The following is a 27863-nucleotide window of genomic DNA, read 5'->3' as shown; positions in this document are numbered from 1 at the left end:
AAGAGCTGTTACCCAAACTGAATTTTCCCTTCTCCTTTCCTGGTTATGCCTTTGCTAATTGATAGATGTTGAAGATGTGTTAGCCTGTTAAGATTCTAATCAAATGGCGTCTGCAAGTAGATGTGATCATCTTACCAGGACTTGGAGTGCTGAGGATAATAATGCAGCTGCGCACTCCACTCTCTGTGGCAGTTCACCCTCCCTCCCTCCCTCCCTCCCTCCCTCCCTCCCTGGTAGGAGAAACTTGGTAGAGTTTGCAGAGAGGCTGCTGCCCATTGCACAGGAAAGAGAGATGAGGTGGGAGGAGGATTAGGTGAATATGTCCCAAGAAACTGGATGCTCTAGAAACGTCCATGGCACCCCATAGCTGGCCTGAGCACTACAAAGGACAGAGAAGCCCATTAGTGACCAAGGAAAAGCTTTTGCTTATCCTGCTATGGGCATGCCTACCCCTGCTGTATCACCCACAATTCAAGGACATTCTGTTAGGAGCATTACAGCTGGCCTCAGGAAGAGATAAAAGTCTGGGTGTGCTGAGAGCTTAAAGGTAAGGCCAGTCCTTGCTAGCACCTTCTACCCCCACCTGAAGCAGGTGACCTGGTCACGGAGGCCATGTCTGACAGCACAGAAATATTCAGGCCTCTCTCCTGATACTTCATAGCCATCCTCTGTACTTGGAGGCAGCCTCATTCAAAGACAAAATAAAACATTTTTTAAAGCCCTCAAGGAGCTTTCTACCACATATTTTTTATTAGATTGAAGGCAAAACAAGCTGATACCAGCAGAAAAAAAAATGGCTGCTTCAGACCCCAGCTGACCTCTTTTGCACAGAAAATTCTCCATATGATTACAGCACTAATGAGTGATATTTAATGAAAACATTATGCCTTTGCATATATTTGTAAGTGGCACTTCGTACATTTAAATTTACATAGAAATAAAAGGATGTGTAGTTTGGTTGATTGGTTTTTTGTTGTTGTTGTTTTTGTTTTTGTTTTAAGTCTTAGAAATCTGTGTATTTAAGAGAAAGACTCTCCTGTTATCTTTGGCTGTTTCTGCAACAGTTTTTGTACAATGCACCAACTTCTCAGCACAAAAACTGTAGAACTCAGTCAGTCATCCAGTGACACCAAACATGCACGTATTCAATGATGCGTGGATAAAACAGCTTAACGCAATGCAGGCTTGTCCACATTTCACAGAACGTTTTGGCTCTACTCGAACAACACCATATGAGGGGAAAAACTGGGCTAAACAATTGCTAAATAAATACACATGAAAAAAAAATATTCTCGCTCTTCCAAGAATCCTGAAGTATCCTAAGGTGGAGCCAAACTTGCTTCTGGGAGCCATGTTTTCCTCTCTTCTCAGGATCTCTGTCACTGTGCTACTGCATTGAACATGGAAAAGCCCGTGACACCCTCTCTCCCCACTTCTCTCCCTCTCCAGGTGGAGCTGACAGGCAGCAGCGTCTTTGACTATGTCCACCCTGGGGACCACGTGGAGATGGCAGAGCAGTTGGGCATGAAGCTCCCGCCTGGGCGGGGTCTCCTCTCGCAGGGCACCGCAGAGGACGCGGCCAGTTCAGCATCTTCCTCCTCTCAATCAGAGACCCCTGAGCCAGGTGGGAATTGCAAACCCAATGTGTTTGCAATTGGTGGTTGGTGGGCAGGACCATCGCTGACTGAATGCGCTCAAGGTGCCCGTGTGGAGAGACTATAAATAGGGCTGAGGGTATTTAACAATTCCGCGCAGCTTTCTGCCCCCTTGCAGTAATTAAATAAGGAAGAGATCTGAAAATAAGGAGACATTTTAATAAGTGTAATCCAGAGATCTCATTTCAGTTGAACAATACATCTGGAAGGTACGAACTCCTCTGGTTTCTCTTTCAAATTACTAGAAGGAGATCTGCTGGTTTGCAACACCCTCTCCTCTTTATTCTTAGACATTTATTTATTATTCAGCAAAAACCTACCCTCTGGCAGAGGCATCTTGAACGTTAGCTTGTAAAGAATTAAAAGTATTAGGGATTTGCAGAAATCTTGTTTTTCTTTTTCTCTTTCTTTTTCTTTTTAAGCATCAGAGGGTACTTGAAAGATGTGAACAGATAAATTAAGGCTAAAAAGAAAACAGAAATGGCTACATTTTAAACCGCCTTTCCACCCTCAGTATTTAATTAGATCAATTGTATAGAGGAGTGAGCAGAGGTGACATTCCTCATTGGGATTCCTTCCAGGACTCTTATAGACTTTGCATTCAGAATGTTCCCATTTTCATTGTGTTGTACTGATGATAATTTAAGTATTAGGGGAAAATCCATTTATAAATTAAACAAAATGACTTGATATCCATCAGTCCCCTAGTTCATCAAGTTGTTCAAACACGGGGAAGATTGGCTGGTCGGCCCGGGTCTTCCGAGAGCGCTGGTAATTAGATCTGCGAAGGATTTATTCTTTGCTGATTGGGGCTTTAAATTAATTGAAGTTCCACATTTGTGGTTTTGTCCTTTTTGTACTTTTTTAAAGGAGATATTTCATATTCTTGTGTGGTGGAGTGCTTGGCCAAGCAGCAGTGGTTTAAATGTTAATTTTTCTCATGAGAAGTTTAAGATTTTTAATGAATCAAGGCCTGATTTCAAGTGCGAAGTTTTATTTGCTTACTTGAGAAGTTATTTTGCACTCTTCAAAGATGCCTGCGTTTAAAACTACTTGATCTGTAGTTTTAAAACAGAATTTGCAACACAAAAGCATTGTATTAGAGAGGAACATGAAAAGACCTGCCTTAAGATTAATATTAAAATAACTATATATTTCAAGAAAATAATTGTTCCTGCCTAGAACTAATCACAATATGTGTATTCACTGGGGGGCAAAAGGAAAAAAGTATTGCCTCTCTTGGAAATATTTTAACTCCATATAGAACCAAACCCACATCTTCCCGTGGAAGTTAAGGGAACCCCTGGGGTATCTGCTACTCATAGTGTTGGTGGTCACCCTCCATCCAGCTTCAGACATGGGACAAAATATTTAAGGCCGTTCTTTACCCTTTAAAGTGAAAATAACTTTCTGGGGTAAGTCCTATGTTCTTTATACCATAGCTCACTGGCTTTACTGAATGGATATGTCCATTAGATAATTGGCAATATATTTTTTTATTGTTAGGACATTCGTAGCTGTGTATACATGAGAAGCAGCATACGAGAAGGACTCTCTGTTCATTTGTTGACTGTAGATACTCAACTATGACACATGAGATCTATCGCGGCCTCTCTTTCTCCTGCTTCCAGGTTAGACTACAGATTCCACAGCCACTGTCCATCTACTGGTGTGTTCCTAAGAACCTCACTGCCCTCACCATCCTACCTCACTAGGTTGTGCTTAGTTGATGGCCCTCTAGGTTGTAGTTGGTTGATGGCCCTCTAGGTTGTAGTTGGTTGATGGCCCTCTAGGTTGTAATTGGTTGATGGCCCTCTAGGTTGTAGTTGGTTGATGGTCCTCTAGGTTGTAGTTGGTTGATGGTCCTCTAGGTTGTAATTGGTTGATGGTCCTCTAGGTTGTAGTTGGTTGATGGCCCTCTAGGTTGTAATTGGTTGATGGTCCTCTAGGTTGTAGTTGGTTGAGGGTCCTCTAGGTTGTAATTGGTTGATGGCCCTCTAGGTTGTAGTTGGTTGATGGCCCTCTAGGTTGTAGTTGGTTGATGGCCCTCTAGGTTGTAGTTGGTTGATGGCCCTCTAGGTTGTAGTTGGTTGATGGCCCTCTAGGTTGTAGTTGGTTGATGGCCCTCTAGGTTGTAGTTGGTTGATGGCCCTCTAGGTTGTAGTTGGTTGATGGTCCTCTGGGTTGTAGTTGGTTGATGGTCCTCTAGGTTGTAGTTGGTTGATGGCCCTCTAGGTTGTAGTTGGTTGATGGTCCTCTAGCAATATGCATGCTTGTAAGAACTGAACAGAGCTCTTAGGTGCTTGATGATCACCTCAGGAACTGTCACCTTTTCAGTTAAGAAAATGAGTTTTAATTAATGCAACCTAAAGTTAAATTATGGTCCAACTGGTTCTGCTAGGGCACACAACAAACCCAGATAATATTCTGAAGAAAGATCTTTGGTAAATTCCATGCCCGCTATAAAGCACTAATACACCTAGAACAGCTCTGGGCACACTTGTAGAATCCTGTTCTCTCCTGTTACTCATTCCAGACAACTGGAGGACACGCTTGCTTTGTAAAAGAGACTCACTCCTTCGTTCATCTCCATCGTTTTCCTTCAGACCTACTCTATCGCTTATATCAACAACTGGTTGAAGAGTGCTGCCTTGGCCTTCCTGTAGCCATTCTCACTAGCACTCATGAAACTCTGCCTCTCCCACCACTTGAGAACTAGTGCCCATCAGCTACACTCCCATAAGGGAGGGCTTTCTTCCTAGGTGGTGAGTGTCACTCCCACCATTAGGAAATGCCCATCCATCTGAGCCTGCCACATCTTACAGTATTTGGTCATGTTCCATTGGGGCTTGAAAACACAACTAGATTGACTGCTTACTTACTGGAAAGCAGCACAGGGCACTACCTGGGATGAAACATCTCCATGAATACAGTTGATTGCTCCAAGGGAATTACTTTGAAAGTGCATGTCAGGCACTACATCCCAAAGCTGCTTATGTTTCTCAGAATCTGAAAAAAAAAATTTAACAAGCTTTCCTAATTCTTAATAACATGAGGGAACATTTTTGAAGGCACTTGTTCATTGCCTGGTAATCTTCTAAACTCTGATGAAACACGGATTCCTTTCTATGTACTGGTGAAATTTGGTTAGAAAAAGAATATCGATATATGGTTATTATGGAAATGAAAGGACTAGTGGTAAGGAATTTTTCCGACACCCTGATGTGTGCAGTGTAGCATTGCTAAATGACTAAAATCTAAATAACACTTGGCATTATAATAAAAGGAAATAAGTGACTAAAGCCATTTCAAGGCTGTGACGCTGTGCCATGATAGCAATTCTGTTTCCCTGAGCTGCCAACCCTCTGATTGTCTTGTCTTAACTCGGTCTCAAGATAATGGGGTGGCAGGGGCACGGGGGGTTGGGTGGGGGGGGGGGCGTTGGCAGGAATCTGTTGACTTGACAGCAAGCCCAAATAAATATTTCATATGTGTGCATGCTTACAGATCATTTAGTAAATATATTATTTCCTTTAGAGAAACCTTAAGTCAAGCATTAGAAAAATAAATGGGTACCCTGGCTTTTAAAAGCCCTGATTGTCCAGAGCACCTTTGGGGGAGGCAGATTGGAATATCCTAAGAGAGGCTGCTCTTCACGATGCAGCAGGCAGTCATTTCTCCTGCAAGTTCTGACAGCATGGGAAGCCAGACTCTCTATGCATGTTGTGTGCATGGCGGCGGTTTCCCTGTGTAGATCTGCCTGTGGTTTTTTCATTGCTCTTAATGATGCTACATCATAGGGATTAAGAACCCTCTCTTCTTTCCATAAATCTCAATGCTGGGCCTTCCAGATGCTTAGTAAACAGAAAGGCAGCTTCTCCCACAAATCCTGGAGGAACTTTAAAAATCTCCTATTCTGAAGACAGAGTTCTCTGAGTTGCCATAAAATGGTATTTTTATTCATCCTTCCTGTTAATATAATATAGCTTTTAAAATTATAAAATTAATTTACAGTCACTATGAAAACTTCAGAATATGCAGAAGAGAAAGGGAAAGGGGACAGCCAATACTGACTGCTATTTAGAAATAGCCATTATTCATACAAGGGCACTACACAGCCTTGTAGATTTCATCTCTCTTCCTGTAGGCTCAGTAGAGCATGCTTCTTGACTTTTGTTTTGTATATTTTCCGAAGTAAGATCCTGCTATTCATCCTTCTGGTAACCTGCTTTTTCATGCAACCTCACAAGCATCTTTCTGTGTCATATTTCTCTCTTCAAAATGAAATCTCCTCTGTCTCCAGCAGTTTGCCTCCTATGCGATAGCTATCAGTGCCTGTGGTAGGACTTCTGTCAGGAGCAACAGAGCCAGACCCTGCTTGGGAAGAATTCAGTGAGGACAAGAGGCTCTTGTAGCTTATTGGATGGGTGTGAGTTCGTAGGAGGAGAAATCAATACCACACTAGGATTTAGACAATTTAGCAAAATAGATGAGACAGTATTTGGGGTGAAGAATAACTATAGCTGCACGGCTAACCACTGGTTGTCTGAAGCATAGGCTATCATGTTTTGTCTCACATTTCAGGCAGAATCTAGTCTGTTTTGTGGGCTGAGAGAGCCACTGGTGTAAGCTCCATGCCTACAATGCCTGTTCTGTGTCCTCAATGTGGCTGGAAGGGATGGAACGGGAGGGCATTTATGGAGATGGAAATTACGATCACTCTTTGTGTGTATCAGTCACAATGCACGGCTGAATATGATCAAGTCCTCCATCTATAAAAAAGGGACTTGAGTCCTGGCATCACTGGATGCTTTTCAAAAAATAAAAAAGATAAAATTAAAGAAACAAATGACAATAAATAACAACAAAAAATATAAAATTATCTGAAGATCAGGTCGACATTTTACTGCCTGGATATCAGATATACATGTAGTTTAATGTGTGAATTATTTATCATCTGGTTTGTGGTGGGGTGTTTTGTTTTGTTTGTTTTGTTTTAGATTGGTTCCAATTTCCTACCAATGAACTGAATCTAGAAGTTAGACAAGGGAAACCATCTCACTAAGCTCACATTTGGCCTCGGTCCCCAGACAATGTGACTGTATCCACAGCACTGTCTGCTGTACTGCAAATGTCAAACAGAAGGTGTAATGGATTTAATATTAGCGCTGGCCAAGGTGTTGAGGGAGCTGTTAATAATGTCACTCCAGTTATTGATCTGAAGCCTTTAAAAATCAGAGAAAAGTGAGAGATCCTCTACTGGGGAAAGGCACTCAGTGACTGGTTTTTATTGCCAATATATGTCTACATATAGAGTGGCGAATCCCCGGAATTATGTTATTGTCATTAATCTGTGTGAGATATTTTTGGAATCGTTACATGGTTAGATAATATCATGGAGGCCATTCTGAATGTTAGTTATTAGACAAGTCCTCATAGACATAAATAAACCTCAAGTTTTGTATGGTGACTTCAGTGTTCGTGCAAGTTGTCACATAATGGGTTCTTAGCTCATGGTGACAAGGTCATAGCCACTGGATGTATGAACCACAAACTCTATACCACTCTTCTTTTGTCTTTCAAAAACTCTGGAGACAAACCTTGGCATGACTAAGTTAAGATGGAAATGGATTTTGTTCTTGCAGTTAGGGATCATCGTTGCAGGAAGTTAATCCTTCCATCTAATAGTAGTTTGTATGCAATAAAATCCCTGCTTTTCATATTCCCAAACTAATAAGTGGAAATTAAAATTTATAATTTATGTTGAATGTTTATCAAACTGTAAATACACATTTAATTCCTTTCAGGTTTCACTCAACATAAACAAAGATAAATCCATCAGATAATGCAGGACAGTCATCTCTGTTAGCCTGAGTATGAAGTGCTTTGACATTAGCACTCCAGCACTTATCTGACCAAGTTCCCAGTCCCTCAACCTTGCTTGACACATGTTAATTCCCAGGTGCCCCTGCACATGCCAAGTATCATCGTAACATCCTAACAAATCTTTTACATAATCCAAAGACATCAACACTTAGAGCTAAGTTGAGAGTTTACTGAAAAATTTTAACCATGTCATTGTTATTTTGAAATAGAATATATTTTCATAGCAGTCCTCAATGTGAGGCACACTGTAGGAAGAAGCCCTCTGTAAGCTCAATACTCAAGAGGAACAAACAGGTAGTTGGAAAGTTTGAGGCCTGTAAGATCTGTTTTGGTGAGACCAAGGCTGGTCTAGGTCTAACAATACCTCCTTTCAAGAGAAAGGAAACAGAAACAGCAGCCAGTACTTTGACTAGGTCTGCCTTGCCAAATTCAGAGTAATTCTTTTGCCTCAAAAAAAAGCTACCTTGATGGAGTACTGTTTTTTTCCCTGCAGAAAGTAGGCTATTTTTAAATGTCACCTTTATCCCCAGCTAAGCTAAACAGACCACCTGGAACAGCCACTGAAGGGAAAATTTCCCCCCACCTCCCCGCCCCTCTTCCTGCATTCAGACAGAAGCCCACTAACCCCCTTAGTGTGTGTTTGCCCCTGCTGTGCGGCTTGTCACATATGATATGAAAATTCACAAGGCAGGCTTATACTTCCAGAATCTTGCCGTGGGGAACAAAAGAAAAATAAGTCAAAATACTCTTCCTACCAGGCCTCTGGCCCAGTCAGTAACCAAGTGCTACCCTTTCATGCCAGTTCACAGGATACACAGCTACAGCACCAAGCATCCTTTGAGACCTAATACTTTGAAATCAACATTCGTGATTCCTTCTCCACAGAAGGCAGCCTCCCTTTCACTCCCAGAAAAGATCTTGGATCCCATCATGACTCTTAATACCATTCGGAAATTAACTTCCAAAGTTCAGATCTCAGTAATTCTAGTTAAAAAAAAAAAAAAAAAAAAAAATATATATATATATATATATATATATATATATATATATAGTGTATATGCATGTGTGTGTATTTGTGTTTGTGTGTATGTTTGTGTATATACATACATATGTATATATATGAATTTTATATAAATGAATATAATGATATTTTCAGAGCTCATTTTATTTAACAACAGAAACAAAGACATCTTACCAATTATAAAATAGGTTTACTCCATGTATGTCAGTGTATATATTCATGTATGTTTACATGAACATGTGTATGTATGTATGTGTGTTTGTATTTATGCATATTTTCTCCTAACGCAATCTAGTAAAATGGTTTAAGAAATTGATTCTTAAACCCATTTTTTGTAAATTCCCTTAAATAGCTTTCCAGGTTGTAATTTTTCCTTCCATTTACCTATAATGATAAGGGGCACATTTTTCAAGTTTCTAAAATGAAACCTAATACAAGTTGTTAATGATGACATGTTCTGCCCATTAAAAAATGTGGACGTCTTTGCACTGGATAATTAAAAATTATAGATTCTATAGCTGTTGCTTTGAAGAAAGCACAAGTTATTTGCTTTTAATACATATCACTGCACAGAAATTTCATCCCTGTCCAAATTATACCGTTCTGAATTCTTCATCTGCACTAAACAGCGGCCGTACAAAGGATCAGTTACCTGGCATTGACTGAGCTTTGCAGGGTGCACACATCAGAAGAGGCAGAGCTGGCTGGAAACCATTTCCACCCCTAGTGAGCAATTTACTCATGATTGCTTGGGGAAAATACTGGAAATATTGCTTCTGTGTAAAGTTTGCAACTTCCAGTTGTCAGCTCTTTGCCAAGCAGTTATTCCCAAGTATAGCTTTAGTGCACCGTGCACTCTGGCCACGGTGACCATGGTGGCATTCTTACCATGCTTGGTGTATGCAGGGCACAGTAGCTGCTAATTATGGGAGTTAATTCACACTAGATTCCCTGAGGCGGGTCAGTGTGTTATCCTTGTTATACAGCTAGGGGGAAAGTGATGGAAATTCTAAACGGCTTGCTCCAAGCCACACAGGTTAGATTTATCAGCCAAGATGAAAAGGAAAAGTACAATATTAATGTTGAAGTAGGTGGGAAGTCAGGCAACAGATGAGGAGGGGGCGATGAGGTGTCAACAGGGTAGGACTCAAACTAGAGGAATTTTCTCCAAAGGGACTCTGAAGTCCAAACAGAAGCCTAATTATCCCTTTATACGTATATTTCATTGAGCTAAAATACTTTTTAATAATAGAGTATCTTATTGGGGAGGGAACATCCATCTAGTCTTTTTCTTTGCTTTCATCTCTGCAATAAAAATCTTTATCCACAGTGAACAGTAACACCTGAATAAAACACAAGCAAGATCCAACTCTGAATCCCTTGATCCACATTCCCGGTGTGACCCCAGGCAGGAGCACAGCCAAAACTGTGTGTGTCCTCTCAAAACTGTACGCCCTCAAAACTATGCGCTCTCAAAACTGTGCACTCTCAAAACTGTGTGTGCAGCCTTGACCCTACCCCAACCAGCACTGGGCATGGCTCTGTGCAACTTCTTCTGTCTCTTCCTTCTAGAACAAGTTGCCAAGGCAGGTTTGAGATAGACAAAGAACAACAGTGTCCAAGGTGTCAGCTGATGAGACACAGTCCTGGTGTTTTAGGACCCTCTAGAAACAATACCCAATTTCTCTGATTTACAGAATCAGGTGGGGGGGGGGGAGGGGAACTTTAGGGTTTTTTTTTCCTCTAGCTATTATTAACCAGAGTGAAATGTCACTCAAGATCCAGCCCACTTGATAATAAAGATAGTATAGTATAGATAATTCAGCAACCACTGACTGAATATCATGTTTTAGACAGAGGATACAGAACTCAAGGCCCCTGCATTCCAACAGCTGACCATTTTGTGAAGGGGACATGTGAGATCCTTACACAGTGCAAGCATGTAGAGAGGACAAGTGGGCACTGGAGAGTTATGAGGAAGACAACACTGGAGCATGCATTGGAAGAAGTACATGGCCAGCTTCAACATGCCCAGCCATGGGTCAACCCTGGCTATCAGAGGCCTTGCTGACCATGACCAGAGTCTGTTGTGTTTGTTTCTGTTCCTTTCTTTCATTAGGTTGACCTAAGCTTGACCAAATCCTACCTGGGGGCACAGGTCTGAGACATGAGACTCCCTCTGACTGATGTTTCCAGGCTGCAGAGAGATATTCTGAAAAGGAAGAGTCCTCAACCAGCCTCCCTTCCTCCATACATGGGCCAGTTTTGCAAACTGAAATTCAGGACTTCCTGGCTTGGACACCTGTATTGGCTCTGGAGTATTTCCCCTTGAGGCATAGATTTTGCAAGCAATGCCACAATAATAACAGCTATTTATTGGTGCCATGAGTATGCTTTGCCCACAAACTCCCGTTCTATAAGAGGGTACATGTCTAAGTATTTTTATTTCTCAAAATGATTTCCAAATGGCCCTTCTAGGTAGCTGCTGACCATACAAGGGGAAACTCCCATCGTCACTACATGGAGTCACAGTCAACAGCCAGTGGACACTAGAAAACATGTTGTAGCATAGGGAAACAAAGAGCAGCTCAGTGTCAGTGACTAGCTTTTTGACTAGGAGGGAGAATGGCTCGACCCTACTAAAGAAGCCAATGTCCGAGCAGAGGGACAGAGATGCTGTTCACGACACTCGCCCACACAGCGCAGTGCCATGAGGATGCTGCCCTATGGGGCAGAAGGGAGCCCCAGCATCCTGGATAAAGTAAAGATGCATTTTATTCCAAAGGGAGCAGATCAGTGGGCACCTAAAGTACCAGCCACTCTGCCAAGCTTAGACTATGCATGGCAGAAGCCAGTGCCTTACGAGACATCATCAAGATGGTAGCCTTCTCTTCTCTTTCCCATTTTACAAATGGACTATTAAAGGGGGGTGTTTGTTTGTTTGTTTGTTTGTTTGTTTTAGCACATAGAAACCTTAAAGCTATTAGGTGGAAAGTCTAGGATTTGGATCCAAAGCATCCTGGCTCAACACCCACTGCCACCCATTCGTTCCTCTAAAGTGCACCTCCACATAGCTGTCCACCTCTCACCTGAGATCACCACCTGGGAGCACCCATCATCCTCCGCACCTGAATGGCTTTGTTTCTATTTTCAAACTCTGACACCTAGTACATGGGTGGCCTTGAGCAAATTAATTTAATTATATGTGCCTCGGTATCCCCCGTTATGAAATTTTAACCCTCTGTTCTAGATTGAATACAGGACTAGAGCTAATCCCCATTGGATTTTCTCTATACACGAGTTCAAATATGAGCATCCTGTGAGGGTGCAATGAATTAATCAAGGGAAAGTCTTTGTATGATATGTAGTATTCAATGAATAGTGTCTTTAATTCTGTTGAACTACACATCCTGTTATCTCATTTATTCTTTAAAGAAAGTATGCTCATGGATTTAATGACAGGAAGCTGGAAGTTGTCTGCTCATGAAAGGCTTGAATTCAGATTTCACTGGCATTGTGCATTTGCTACCTGACTTAAGGGGTTTGGATTCTACATGAGATACAGAATACCAAAGAGATGCTTCTGAACTCCCATCACCTGCAATGCACTGGCTTCATTTATAGAGTCTCACACTAATATCTCACACACAATCATTCATTCATTCATGTTTGTTTGTTTGTATGAGTTATGGCCTGCATATGTGTGTGTATTGCATGTGTTTCCGGTGCCCATGAGGCTCAGAAGAGGGAATGAAATCCCTGGGGCTGGAGTTACAAATAGTTCTAAGCTGCCATATGGGTGCTGGGAATCGAACCTGTGTCCTGGGCAAGAGCAACAAATACTCTTAACTGCTGAGCCATCTCTCAAGCCATCAATACCCAGTTGTTGTTGTTGTTGTTGTTGTTGTTGTTGTTGTTGTTTTAAAGCACAACTGAGACGTGCAATCCTTATTCTCAGAAGTCCATGCCACTATTCCTGGATTCTACACACCATCTTTGCCCTCTGTGCTCTTGGCTAAAGCTAGCTCAGACGCTGCCTAGTTCTTCTTTGGAATCGACCTGGATGCTTGTCTCCTCGGGTGTGCAGCTTCCAGGCTGACCTACTAGAATGCAGCCTGCTTATGACGCAATGGTTTGGTGGTTACCTAGCACATCTGACATACCTGACTGACGTCATCCCTCTTCATCTGGCTGGCCCCACTGTTGTGGAGCCATAGCCAACATGGACTGTGCTTCACAAAAGACTAAGTGACCCAGAGTCAGATTTAGACTTAAAGCTCCTTTTACTGTCAAATCAGATTTCATGAAGCCCACTTGGTCTGTGCTGGGGAACAGGATGGAGGACTTGGGATTGGCTTGAACTTTAAATAAATAAATCAATTTATTTCGTGTGGGAGGGCCTCAGCTCCTCACTAATCTTGAGAGCTGAAATGAATGTTGATCTGGTAGAATGCCTCTGTAAAAGCAAGAAAGATGCCCAGATGCCCTGGCCATAGGTACTATATCTGGACTTAAATAAATAAATTAAGAAACTCATTTCACATAGGCCACCAGGCAGTCATGAGATGTTAATGACTTTTAGTCACTGCCAACCTGGACAAAATTCAAGCCAATGACCTATGGGTGAAAGGCTCTATATATCCCATTACCAGTCCCCTGAGCCATCCAGCCGCCCCTGACAAGGTATTTTATCATACTGAGTCCAGTGCAGTACAATAGTCCAAATTCCTGTACCATCAGGAAATCTTCTTCTATTTAAAATGTATGAAAAAAAAGCACATCAAAGCAGAAAACCTAGTTCTTCAAATAAAGAAGCAGTTTCAGTTGAAAAAGAAAAAAAAATCTTTTGGAAGAATGGAGATACGGGTGTACACACATGCACAGTGTAGAGTGCTACTATAAAGTCCAGGATTCCCCATCTCATTTATTCCACTGTACACTTGACTCTGCTTCTGAATATTTAGTAAAATGGCACATTTTGGAGTTCCATTTAAAAAGAGTCATTAGTTAGTTTAGGTTTAACATTTGAATATAACTGATTTGTTAAACCCACAGTGCCTTCTCTCCTGGCTTGTTTTTAAGTGTCATAAATAAATGACTTCACTGTCCCACAAGACAAATGTTCTTTAATCATCTAATGCACTCATTTATCCTAAGCCTTAACCTTAGTCCTAAATTAAGTCTGTTGCGAAAACATAACTTCATCTAAAAACACCCATCAATCCTACATGGTTTTGATAAGCACATTTAAAAAACATAAACAACCAGGCAGTTGTCAGTCTGGGCGAAGCCCGGGCCCGTGTCAGAGTTGTTCTCCAGCATTCTGAGTTCATGCCACACCACCAACAGCACGACAGACTAGAGCAGGCTTGCACCTCTGTTGACAGTTTATATTTTGAAATTGTAGAGTAGGATATAGTTTACAAGAATGTAAAATAAAACAGACCAAAATAATAATAATAATAATAATAATAATAATAATAATAATAATAATAACCCTTTCATACCAGAGTTGGTGTTTTTGCTTGTTTTGAGAAAATATTAATAATCTGACATTAAAATTTCATGATCCCATAGTTAGTAAATTGCATGTCATGCCTTTGATTAATTTTCATTTGCTCGTGGTCCTAAAAGTCTGTCAAAGAACCTGGCTGTTCAGAGCTCAGACATGAGTAATGAAGACCGAAGGGTCTGGCACAAAGAGGCGAAGTGAGAGTGTGGACCCTCAACTAAACTGAGTCCTCAGCACCTCAGAACTGAGAACCCGTAGTTTGGTGGGATGTAGCTGTGATGGGTAGACAGTCTGACTCCAGATCTGTTCTTACCCCTCTCTTTTGCAATAGTACCTTTCTGTAGTAGAGCAAACCAGACCTTTCTGGGTTTGGTTTGGTTTGCTTTTACTGGCTTTCTTATGTCCTGCAAAAAACTATTACCACAGAGCCCCATGGGGTTGTAAGATACTCCCTTCCCCCAGCCCCAACTGGGGCTTTAAATTTTTTTTTTTTAATAGATAAGAGCATTCAGCAAATAGCTACATTGAGAATAAACTCAAAAATTATCACCAAGGCCCTTCCTCTGGCATAATTTGTCAAATCTGCTGATAGGGAACAAATTCTATTCATAAAGATTTTATTTGGGGGGGGCACCTCTTGTGATTTGGTAGCAATTCAATTATAGTTTTGTGAGATAGTGAGCCCAGAGAGGGAATCCAGACTGACAAGAAATATGACAGGACAGTTACAGAGTGTTTATGCAATTAAACTTTCACTGACAATACCTGCCGAATGATGAATGCGTGGGCGGAGGTGTGTGAGCGCAGGCAGTGCCCCACAAGTATTGCCCATTTTTCATTATTATACAACTGTTCAGATCTTTCAAGAGCAGCCTGAAGTGAGGTGGAAAAGAGAGCGCTGTTATGCAGCATGTTAACCGAATGCCTTTCCTCTCCTTCCCTCCCTCCAATGGGTCTTGATACGGCAGGTGATAAAAGAACATCTATTTTAGAAAAAGGTTTCAAAAAGATTAAGATTTACCCTGAGCTTGACATATATTAATTTTGGATAGCAAAGGAGGTTTTTGTTCTTTTTTTTTTTTTTTTTTTTTTCCTGCATGCAACTTTATATCACTCCCCAACTGATAGAACGGTGCTTAATTAAACTGTGGGGTTATTCATTTTATGCAAGCAGGTGCAAAGGCCACTATGAAAGTGGGATTTTACTGATGGTCGATTAAGAAAGAAAGGAGAAACTTAAAGGCCTTTTGTAGAGAACCACAAAAGCTTACAGAAGAGATTAATTTGGTTGGGCAAAGCCTGCACTGCTTGCCTCGGTCTCCTGAGGGTGCACGGAACTGAGAGACTGATTTGTGATCCTGAGGCTCTAAGGACCCTTAGGAGAGCCCCAGATTGCTGACCACGGTTGGGATCTTAATTTGAGACTTCAGTTTGGGCGTGTGATTTTGATTTTTTTTAAGTGTAAATACCCTTATATCCTGATAAAAAAAAAAAAAGAAAGAACGAAAAAAAGAAAGAAAGAAAGAAAGAAAGAAAGAAAGAAAGAAAGAAAGAAAGGCAATAAAGAGGAAGAGCTCTCTCCATGTGGAGGTGCTCGACCGTGAGGCCTGAAGTACATGGATCCAAGTGATTCCCTTCCAGGGCCCAGAGCTTTGCTGATGCACTGTGTGAGGTGAGACAGACAGCAAGGCTGGTGTGCAGCAGAGGTTCAGAGGATGGGAGCAGCATATGCATGCCTCCCTTCACACGTGCACATCTGTTTAAATTAATGAGATTTACTTGGGGAGGAGAAATGAGATTCATCTTCAAACCATCATTCATTGCTTTGGACCTCTGGAAAGCTGCTTTTGATGATAATGTTTTGATTTTGATTTTGCTTAATGGTTGACACTCCCCTGTTAACATTCTTATCCCTTCTGGGGATGATTCTGTTTAAAGAAATCTTGGATTTTACATAGGAAGTTTCAGTTCTCATGACAAGCCCCCATCAGTTTCAGACTGTCTGTTTGGGTCTGGGCTCACAGACTGAGAGCTACAGCCACGTACATAGCTGTGTGACTACTCTTGGGAACCGAGATTCTGCGTGCCCATGTGGAAGGTGTTAGAGTCTAGCTCACATCTAGAGACTTCGTTTAGATGATCTCCTCCATCTGCAGAACTCAGTGAAACCACTGGTCGCCTTTCAGCCTTATTTGTGCAAGAAGTGGGTTGCCTTTACGCCTCTATCATTGTGACCCACTGAGAAATCGCTATATCCCATAGTCTAAAAGCTAATTTTTACAATCATTTCTTTTGTCAAAAAAAGCTGTATTCTATTATAGCGAAAAAAAATCTGTTTTTATCAGATGTGACTTTTTTAATATGCACTAAAAATGACAGTTAAAAATATTGTTTTCACATTACTTAGGTGTTAAAATTACATGGTGGTGTTCCTTTCTTTTCAGAAACCAGACCTAATCCTGTTAATTCAAAGTGAATAACAAATAGTACTAAGACTTTTTCCCAAGTTGTTACGTTCATTCAACCTGCTTGTGTTTTGTTCTTCATCATAATTATTTCCAAGTCAAATCTGCACTGATTTCCTTACGGACCTGCGTACCTCCGACTAACTTAAAGAATTGAGCTGGGATAATTCACACAATTCCTCGGGGGTCATGTTCACTGTTTTTTTTCAAGGACATTTTTATTACAAAGCTGATGAAATTTGCATATTAATTCATTTCTTTCAATTTTTTAAGATTAAATGTTGTCAACATGTATCAGTGCAAGGCTCTGACAGTGCTGATGAAATGGGTCAGTCAAGCTTGAACATTTAGAGTAATGCAGCCATCTGCAACCCCCTCGCCCCTTGTGGCATGCTGTGCTACCATTGCAACTTGATTAAAAAAAGTTTTATTCAGTGCAGGATATTAAAACATTATCGAAGAAATGATATGTGTTAGCCCTTCCATCTACCGGGAAAGTGTATTTGACAACAAAATGGATCCAAAAAGATCCTTGCAGACCGGAAGTTAGTGTTGTGTCCATCTTAATTAAACCACAACCCAGAGGCCCCCAAAGCTTTCAATTGGGTGGATGTAACTTAGTGCAAAAAACTTGAGTTTAACATTTCCTCTTTTGGTATATCTTACTAACAGCAACAACAACAACAACAACAACAAATGTCACATTTGAACTCTGGGCAAAAAGTGAGAGTGGGTACAGCTGACAAGGATGTGAAATAACTTCCTTCCTTCCCAGCACCCCAGGAAGTACATCTGTCCTTCGTGCTATAAAGCTAAGAACATTCAAATTTACTGGTCGAGTCTAAAGCTTTCACAAAATGGCACTGGTGTGTTTCCATGAAGATCTTATTTCTGTCCAAATACCCAACTTGAACCTTAAGCTGCATTGATTTGTCCAGTCCTAAGACAAACTAAACATATACTTCCATCACATAAGACCACTTAAGTGAAAAATCCGTTTTTCATTACTATGCCACTCTATGTCTGCCTTGGTGGCCTTTCCAGGCCATTTATTTTTCTGTATCTGCTTTTTGGTCAAAGCCTCTTTGGGACATATATTATGTCATTAATACATTCCAAAGGAAGTTTCTTGTAAGGGGGAATGTTGGCTGGCTAGTGAATGTGGAAAGCCAGGCATCCTACCTGACATCATGTCTCTATGGCCGCCCAACTCCCATCTCTGCTGGCAGATGGTTACCACCGGGAACTTCTGCAGTGGTTCACAATACATTTTTTAAAAAGCATTTTCTTTTCATATAATTTATACATAAATATTATAATAAACTAAATGCATTAGAGACTCTGTTTTTGAGGTTGTTCACTTGTAGAGTTCCTAGCTAGGAAAGTTTGTTTCCTAAAGTGAAATAAAATACACTACCGCTTATCAGAGGAACTGCAAAGAGAGAGTGGTCTCAGGAATGGTTTCTCCTGATTTTGAATTAAACTCTCAAACTCATATTGGATTGAAAAATCAAAAATCAGACTTCACATTGTCGAGTTGGAAAATGTCAGATATGAAATATTTAAACTGTAGAATACAGTCTTCGACTTTGGGCTATAAAACTTTAATTTTGTGAGTTGGTAGCACTCCAATAGTTCAATATTTTTAATTCTACAAATCCATGTTTATTAACTTTCAAAGTTTAAACAGTATCACCAAGTCTATTGAAACTAAATTATTCTGACTTGAGAGAGCTACAGGGTAGCTGTAATTTGTTTTCTACTTCTACATAAGTGACAAAGACAAAAGAAAGAGCAAATAAAAAGAATTGATTGCCACAACAATCCCTTCTTATAATTTCCAAATGACCTCAAACTCAGCTGATCATTACCTCCAGCCCTCAGACCACACACCATTGGCCGGGATTTTCCCATGCAAGACTCATGGTGTTTTAATTGCAGGCTGATCTTGTTAAAGGGGCATTCCTCACAAATTATTATTGAGAAACTACCTGTGTTCTCCCCCTCAAAAAAATGCCTTTCTTTCTTGTTTGGGAAATGTGGGCCCTCTTTCCTGAAGTCAGTTTTGAAGGCCTTTACTCCACGTCATGACTGCTCACGACAGGCAGGAATGACTTTCCATCTCCCTCCAATGCACGCTCAATTCTCATAAGCCCCCCCAACACTTCATCCGTGGTCCGTCCGGTGAATACCTGACACAGCAGGTGTTCTTTGCTCATTTTCAGCAGTTCCACACTTACTTTGTGCTCGGTAAAACACCTCAGTGAGACAGCTGTGGTAGCACAGGGAGAACATGAGAGAGAGAAAACAAGACCCAGATCACCTCCTGGTTCAGTCTCTACCACGTGGTTTGCCTCAAGCTTGTGTCCAGACACTCCCAGGCCCCTTCCCCATCTACACAATGGAACCAGAATTTACTCACATGGTTGCTGGAGCCATTATAAACAGGAGAGTGCTAAAACCAAACCAAACCAAAGCATTCTCTTTAAACAGTGAGGAAATAGCATAGCATGAGTCTTTGGGGGTTATCTTGTGATTTTTTATACTTTTGTAGGTAAGCAGTGGCCGCTTGGATTTGTACATTCCAATAACATGTCCGTAGCAGCGGCTGTCGACTTCAGGATCCAAGTTAGATTATCCAACAGAGTTCTGATGAAATCCATTCCTCCACCTAACTTAATCTGTAGATAATTTAGTTTGCTGCCAGTGAAGGAAAGTGCATTTGCCGTAAACCCAAACTCCTGGTTGCTAGCAAGGAAATTCAGTCTGCTTTGTTTATTGCTTTTGTTTCATATATAATGTATATGACTCCGTGGTGATTTGTTCAGGGAAGAGAAGCTCAGAGGTTACCTTTGCATCTTGAATCTCCTGAACGTGTACTACAAAAGCATTACTGACTTCCGAGTTACCCAAATCAACTTGAAGTGCCAAGCTTCTCTCCCAGGAGCTATTTTCTCTGCCTGTGTATAAGCTTACAGTCATGTTTCTTTTTTAATGATACAGCCACAGACGGGTCTTTCCTGGGCTTTAGAATGCCATGTCTTTCTTTCATTTCAAGTTTCTGAAATCGACTACTGCCTGTTAGGGTCCAAAGTCCTCTGACTTGAGAATGCAGGAGACTTGGCCAAAGTAAAATTCTCGTCACTGCCCCTGGGTATCTATAGACACGGAGGTACCGTTGAAGCTTTTCTGAGATTTTTTTTATGTCATCTAACTCAACCCGAGTCCCTTGTCTGACATACAACAATTCTGCTCAAATTCTAAGCTAAATTCGCCTTGGGGCACCTTGGAGTCATATAGCCAGAAATTAGAGGGCACCCCAGGTAATCTGGAGAGGTGGGTGGACTAAATGCTGCCCTTGATGGGGTGATCAGCACATAAGATGGGAAAATAAACGCAGAACAGTGTGGGAAAGCCTGCTCATGAATTGCAACTTATTGCAAGTAACTTACTACAGCTTCACGATGCCCATCAGTGTACACCAAAAACGTGGTTTTTGCATTAGGAATTCACAAGCTCTGTAGTACAAGCATGGATGAGGGAGGGGCTGGCAAAGCTCCGCCCCCAGCGAAAGAGCTGCTGGCAGTTGGTGGTTGATGAGGGAGGGAAGAAAACTCCGTTTCCTTCAGGGAGGAGGGCCATGGAACATTGCCCATGCTCCAGGAACATGCCGGAAACACTAATCAGACTAAGTGGGTTATTTTTAAAGATAAATACAAGGACATGAAGGTGGGGGGAGGAGTCTCTGAAGGCATCCAGGAGAAGTGTTAGGGGGTAAAGGGTGGATATGAACAAAATATATCATGTAACATACAGGTTTCTTCCCCATCCCAGTAAGATGTGGACTTTTAATATATGGCTATAATAATGGTAGCCCATAAGAGTTGAATGAGAGACAGTATTTCTTTTCAGACTTTTGGCTAAGAGCAAGTGAATGAGGAATGGTTATACTAAATAATCTATTAAATGGTTGTGTAGTCCTCCTCACATGATAGCATAATTGGGCACCCCCTTTTTTTTTTTTTTTTTTTTTTTTTGGTCTCTTTAATGTGTCATTTACAGAGGTTGATTAAGACTCATGACTAAAAGACACCCCCTCCCCCGCCCCGCCGCCTCCAGTTCTACTTCCTGTTTAAGAAGAATGTCTTCCTGTGTGCTAAATGATGGAGATCCAAGTGTCTCTCGCTGTTTCCAAAGCTCCCTGTTCAGCCCCCCTGCCAGGCTGAGACAGACCTTGCCCTCAAGAGCTGGAGCTCTAGTGAGGCACTGGCAGTAAATGACACCACTCAGATTGTAATCCCAGGCTAGAAAATAATCACAAGGTGCCAAGAGACATAATGGGGCGACTGCAAACCTTCCAAAATAGGGGTAAATATTTTAATGCCTTTGTTCTCATGTTGCTCCACAAATTGGAATGTAAAAGCCTCTTTGAAATCATATGGCTAAGGAAACTGTGGCCCACCAACTGGGTGACTTGTGTACTCTTCTGAAGGGAAGGGTAAAGTCTTGGTTACCTCATTTAAGATAACTGTTGCCTTCTTCCTTCAGTAGACACACTGTACTCAAGCTGGCTCCTGTCTAACCCTCAGAACGTTTGTGGGTGGCACAGGTTTCTTAGATTGTAGGATAATGTTATGCACCCCTAAAGACACATTTTTAGAACTCAAACTCTTCCCCGTGCTATCTCTGTGTTCACCTCGTCAGGTCATTCTGAGCTGGCAACACCTTCCTCGGGATGCTGGCTTTAAATTTTTTCTATGTGGCTTCCCTTCCTTGGCCAGGCTTCCCAAAGAAACCACAAGTGTTCCTGTAGAACTTCAAGGGAGAAGGTTTATAAAACTATCCACTGTAACCTGCTATTATAAAAATGAGTAGAATCAGTCTATTGTTGAAGAATATTAATAATTAATAGTCAGTCATATATTAATAAAACCTTATTTATTCATTAATCAATAATTTCCTTAAATAACCACACACTGAGACTATGATTCATTCAAAATTAAGCACGGAGGTGAACATAATAACCAGTCTATTTTCCCACTATCAGTGTATCTTCTTCCCATCCAAGGTCCCAGGCACTTGCCTTATTATCTTCTTTGGAATTCTTCCATTCTCCTTGTCTTGTCCCCTAACCTCAAGACTCCACCCCCTTCTCTTCTACCAAATCCCAAGCTTCAGCATTTTTTATTAACCAATCAACTTTAAATTAGGTGGAGCAAGGCTTGCACAGCCAGGACAGGCATAGGTAAGAATGTGCTGGGCTGAGCAAGGACCCAATCTTGAGGGCTGGGGCAGTAATTAGCATGAAAATACACAGCACCAGACCAACCCCCAACAATCTATAGTCAATAGTGATCTATAATCAATCAATAATGAGGATTTACTAGATAAGTCAATTGTGCTATCAACCTTAAATACTATGTTGCCACTAAAAAGAGCGGTAGAAATGCTGATCTACAAATATATAACATTACATGAGCTATTGGCCAAAGAAAGGCCAAGGGCGTCACAGTGTATATACACTACTCTCACTTGTGCAAAGGACATCACAGTGTATATACATTGCTGTCACTTGTGCACACACAGAAAGCATCTAATGACATCCACCATGGCATATACAGGGTGTGTCCTTCTGCAGACATGCAGAGACACTGGGGCAGAGCTTGCCTCTGGGAGAGATTTGGAGTTAGAATGGGGAGGGAGATTTGTTTTCTTTCTACACCCGTGGTACTATTTGAAATTTCTTCAAAGTAACATATTGTATATTAATTTTTCCAAACATTTTAATTGATAGAAAATGTGAACGTTTAAAAGCCAGTAATATATATTTAAGATAAATAACATCAATTAGAATCAAGCACACATAAACAAAAAAGAAATCATCCTATTTCTTTCACGTTCACCACATCTTTTTGTGATGGAAACCTCCCTGCTGAATTAGACCTTTACATTGACAATATGTCTGCATTTCCCTAACTGAAGAACAAAAAGAGCTTAGAAAATAAACGAATTCCACAGGATCACCAAGCAGTTAGCTCCCCCAGCCTTGCAGGCAGGATAGATGCCAGGAATGCAGCTGCCTTCATGGAAGAGGAGAAAAAAAGTAAGCAGATCCCTGGACCTCTGGCAACAGACAGTGCTTCATGTGAAGTGGGCACGCCTAGAACATTCCACGCTGAAGTGCCGCACCTCCACCGGAGTAATTAGAACTATAATTCAGATCTAGGATGGTTTTTCCCCCCCTCTGAGGTTCTACAGCTTATGAAGTCAGCAGAACGGGGTTATTAAATCATAGCCTACCACCAAGTCAGCGAGGGCTTTTTCTAAATGTGGAAGGCAAGGAAAATGCGAGCACAAGCCGAGCGGTCCTGTGGGTGAAGCGATGAACCCATCCACGGCCCAGCTAATGACCTGGTTCAGAGGCAGAGCTCATATATTCCAAATAACAGGGGGAAAAGAATCCCAAATAGCTTAACATCATTAAACCCAAAATGCTATTGGATCCTTCCTCTGCGGCATCGTAAAACACCTTCTCCAAGTGGGGGAAGAGATGTGCCTGCTATAAATCGCCCAAAGTTTATGCCACCCCAGATGCAAACTTCACACTAACTTGCTCACTCTGGGGAAGGTTCATGGGTTTGCTTTGTTTGGGGGGTTGCCTTGGGTTGGGTTTTTTTTTTTTTAAGCAATAATAGTCTTTGTAGGATGGCTGCCATGTCAGCATTTATCTTGAAACTCGTGGATATGAGTTCTGACTGGAGTCACCTTTCTGACAAGTGTTATTGTGACTGTGTTTTATATCCCTGTTCAGAATGGTTTCTAATGGGAATGCTCTGTCTACCTCGCTGCTTCACACTAAATTATAGATGGCGCGATGACAGGGCAGACTGCATGTGAGTGCAGAGCCCAACTCCTCCATGATGTCAGCACCCCCCCCCCACCCTCCTGTGCCTGGAACCAAAGGGGGAAGTGGAGATATGCAAAACATTTGTGCTTAAAAATAATGTTCTGTCAGTTATTAAACAAGTGATATTTCATTTAATCAGCTCAGGGGATTATTTTAAATGAAAAGGCAGAGAGGATGATTTTATTAACACATTCCTGCCCTAGAGAACTACTGTAATAATTCTTTACCTGCCTAAATTAAAAAGTTATAATTCAGCCTGTCTACAGGAAGAAGTTCTGGGTGATTGGATTTTATTAGTCCTTTGATTTTTAGCTTCTCACAAATGGAGGTGAAGCCTGAAAGGCTCTCCTATGGCCACGAGAGTGTCTAAGCTACCCAATAAATCAGCCTCCTCTGCCTTGCATTTGTGTTGGGATGGGTAAAGTGAGACTTGTGAACGCTGCAGTTGTTGAGCCCAGCACTTGCACATCTGGACCTCACTGCCATTCATTCCAGTGCTTGTTGAAAAGAGAAAAAAGATGTGAACAACTTGGATACTGGACAAATACATGTCTTCCTGTTATATGCACAGCACATAATTCGGATGAAGGATGAAGAAATGAGCATAGTCACACAGACAGATCATACAGACAGCGGGGAAGCTCACATCAGAGCAAAGGTTACAAGGGTGTTTGTGGGACCAAGAAAGGAAGAGAAGAGGATTAGAAGACCTGGCTGGAGGCTCCTCTCTTCACCCTGTTGCAGGCAAGGAAGCAGAGCTCCTGACCCACCTTTATGAATGTGGCACTGTAGGACCACACAGCATCATGTCAGCCTTTCTGAACTCTGAAGCAGCCCTATGAGGCCAAGGGCCCCTTTAACGCTGCCCTCCTGTAAAGGGCAAAACTGCAAATGGAGACATCAGTAGTGTTTGCCTGATCACTGAGCTCATGATCTCAACCTCAACTTCCAAGCTGTCCTCACGAAAGCTCACATTGACTCCGTCGGGTCCATTTCTTCTTCCCATGTCAGGTGAACACACAGTGTGCAAATTGAAAGTGGGCTTAAGGCCTTGTTCTTAGGCTTGGAGAGATTTCTTAATGTGGATTTGGCTCCGAAAGAGTAAAGATTGTTCCTTGTTCAGAATCCTTCTTTGATTTTTTTTCCCCCTTGGAGGACTGGGTGCTGCTGCAAGAATTACAGTTCACATGATGTTTAGGTAACTCACCATTTGACATGACGCACATAGCTCCTTAAAGGATGATGACTTCACTCACTCACTCACTCACTCACTTCATAGACATTGTCTGAATACCCACAAGGCCAAGTTGTGCTCTGCCAGGAGTTCAATTTGTATGGTCAATCTACTCTCTGTGAACAAAGATCTCTACCAGGTGCTTTAACGCTATGAAGATGGATGAGAGGTGGATGGAACTGGCCCCCACCGGATCCTTCTACGGAGTGATGGAGCACATGTGTAGATGGGTATAGGAGTAGGACTGAATGGAAGTGCTGCAGAAGGAAGGAGAATATCAAAGTATCAGCTGTCCAGAGGAGACTCAGAATGAACATAGAACTTTCTGGAAAATGTGCTTGAAAGGTGTGCCCTCAGTGCCTTTCCGAAGTGGCTTCTCTAAAGGCCCATATTAGTTTCAGATACATTCAAATTCTCCTCAGATAGGCACAATCGTGTTGGTCAGCTAACTATTGCTGCCACCCAGTCTCAAACTTATCCCTGTTCCTTGGACAGAATTATCTTGGCCGTATGAGGAGGGAAATCAGCCAAAAATACAATTGGTAGGAGAGTGCTTTTCTATTGCGTTTGGAACATACTCCTATCATTTTCACTCATTTTCAGAGCTTGGGACAGATCTGGCCAGTTGGAAAGAACTCAAAACCAATTTTGGTGCAGATGCAAATAATCCTAACAAATTATTCTATAAATACACCACAAATAGCAATACTTTGTGAGGTTAATAGCTCTTACTTATCAAATAAGGAAACTGAAAAACACGAGTTGGATCATGTGAGAAAAGCAGAATTGATTCTGAGTCCAGAGATAAATACTTCGTTCTTCTACTCAGCACAACCACCCTGCACAGACCCAGAAAAAACTAAGTTAGAGGGTTACAACTGTTCTAAACTGTGTACACATGTGTGTGTGCATGTGTGTCTATTTGTGTATTGTGTACATCTGTTTGTGTATGTGTACACATGCATGTGAATGTGAATATATGTGTGTGTGTATTGTGTATGTGTGTGCATGCATGTGAATGTGAGTGTGTGTGTGTGTGTGTGTGTGTGTGTGTGTGTGTGTGTGTGTGTAGATCAAAACACAATGCTAACCTTTATTTGCAACAAAAGAGGATTATTTAATTCTCTACGCACCGCCCATCCCTGCTACAACTGCTCTTGCAAATCAGGACTAGGGGAGCCAAAGTGAGGCTTGAAGCACCTTACCTTCTTCAAATTTTAGCTATAAGTTGATAATTCCAGGTACAAAGTATCAACCTAGAAATTTCTATAGACCATGTTGTGTATGATCTTATTTTTACCTGACTTTCTGGCTGAATTATGATTTTTCAGCTTAATACTGTAGAAAATGAAATATGAACTCCATCTTGAGTCAACTTATTTTTTTTGAAAATTGAATTAGATAAAGGAAGAAATGAAGTAGGATTGGGGTAGAATTTCTGCAATATTTGATATCAAAAACTTCAAAAATTACAGTAAAGAGTCAAGTTTCAATCAACAGTAAAGTGTCAGTCAACATTAAAAAATTCACATGGTCTTAATTCCTCCAATATTAGAGTCTCCTTTCTAGGCTAAGAAATTCTGACGGCTAAAAATCTACAACTATAATGAGTATCTGATAAGAGTTTATGTGCCAAGCACTGCACATGTTCTGAATAGTCCATTAAATGTTAACACATCCTATGAGGTGTTAGCTACTATTAACCCCATTTTGCAGGTGAATAAGAACTCTCAGAAAAGTTCATTTGTCTCGAGATCACACAGCAATAGCAAGAGGGCCAAGAGAGGAATCCAGCTACCCCTCTACACACACTCAGGGACCTCACTCTGCATCTTGTCTCAGAGCTGGTAACTGCGGACTAGTTATTTACTGACCTGATCTCAATTGCTTTGCCTACACAATTGAGGTGATAAAACCCACTTCAAAGGATTATGAGAGGATGAAAGAAAACCCTATGGAAAACACAAAGTGAAGTCTCGTTTTATGTTCTGGGAAATTATCAGGAAAACTGAGGAGGCCTAGGAGAGAAGACTGAAGTGAGGAAGTAAACATCTAACTATCTGGGCACCTGTAGGCACATGGCATGTAGTGTGTGTACATTTAACTCTTATCTTTGCAAAGGACTTCATTTTAATTTTATGGTCTTGTAACTACTAGTGGAATTTTAGTTGAAGGCATTGTAGGGGGTGGGGTGTAGCTCAGTAGTAGAATGCTTGTTTAGCATTTATAAGAACCTGAGTTTGATCCCTAGAAATCATTAATCATACACACACACACATACACACACACACACACACACACACACACACACATACACACATACACATACACACTCACAGACACACAAAGTATAATTATTTAGGCATGAATTGAAAATTTAACATAGCATAAAACTGGCAAGAGGTCTAGCTGTGGTTTGTAGTTAAAGACATAGTTTTCATCCCCCCCCCCATTTAACAACGGATTGGATAAAAGAAAATTTCAAATATAAAAATGAGAAGCAGTTCATGCATAAAGCATGATGCCCTGAAGCATATTAGATCTGTTTATCTCTTTGTTTAAAATGAATGCTACCTGGTACAGTTTACATAACATGGCAGGGATCGGCTTGATAAGTGTTTGCATCACCTGGGGAACACTCCGGCTCATTTCCTCAACACCTTTCCACATGACTAGCTTGCCAGCAAGTATAATAGCAAACAAAGTTTTAATAGGTCAAGAGCAGAGTAACTGTTCACATTAGCAGGGGGGCGAGCGGGCTTGACGTTTGCGGAGGCTAATAACTGACACTTTCAGCGTGCATTTTTGAATGCTGCTTAATGGGGAAGTTTAGAGAGAAAAGGCTTCCAGAAAGAGCCTGACATGACTTCTAAGCTGTGGGTGAAAGAGAGAGGAGAACCGTGTCACGGTGAATCCACACTTGAGAAACGTGGGAGGCTCAGCAACCACCTCTCCTGTGGTTTGTCTGGTCTTGCAACTAAAAATTAACCTGCTATTGAACCTAAGGATTCAATGGCTCTTTCTCCTTCCACAAAGGCTGTCTGTGCTGGCCGAGGCCCTTGTTACTAGCCTGATGTCTGAGTGAAACCTCTGCGCAGTGCCTGTGGCTGCCATAGCACATCAGTTTCACTGGAAGCTGCCACAAGACAGATACCCGCGTGATCTCTTTCAGAACCCTTTATG

General features: G+C 41.4%; 1 protein-coding gene across 19 annotated transcripts in view; it reads left to right on the top strand.

Annotated features, from left to right (window-relative positions):
• The window catches only part of NPAS3 (neuronal PAS domain protein 3), an 836020-nt gene that overhangs the window by 712887 nt on the left and 95270 nt on the right, over positions 1 to 27863 (top strand). For all 19 annotated transcript variants that reach the window (XM_084791792.1, XM_084791793.1, XM_084791790.1 and 16 more), the window contains one exon: positions 1450 to 1624. In XM_084791792.1, the coding sequence (XP_084647918.1) occupies positions 1450 to 1624 (175 nt within the window). The remainder of the gene's footprint in view (positions 1 to 1449; positions 1625 to 27863) is intronic.

This window comes from Acomys minous (genome assembly GCF_964271855.1).
Source record: "Acomys minous genome assembly, chromosome: 8".
Lineage (NCBI taxonomy): Eukaryota > Metazoa > Chordata > Mammalia > Rodentia > Muridae > Acomys > Acomys minous.
The sequence above is the reverse complement of the archived record's forward strand: the minus strand, read 5'-3'. Positions and strand labels throughout refer to the sequence as shown.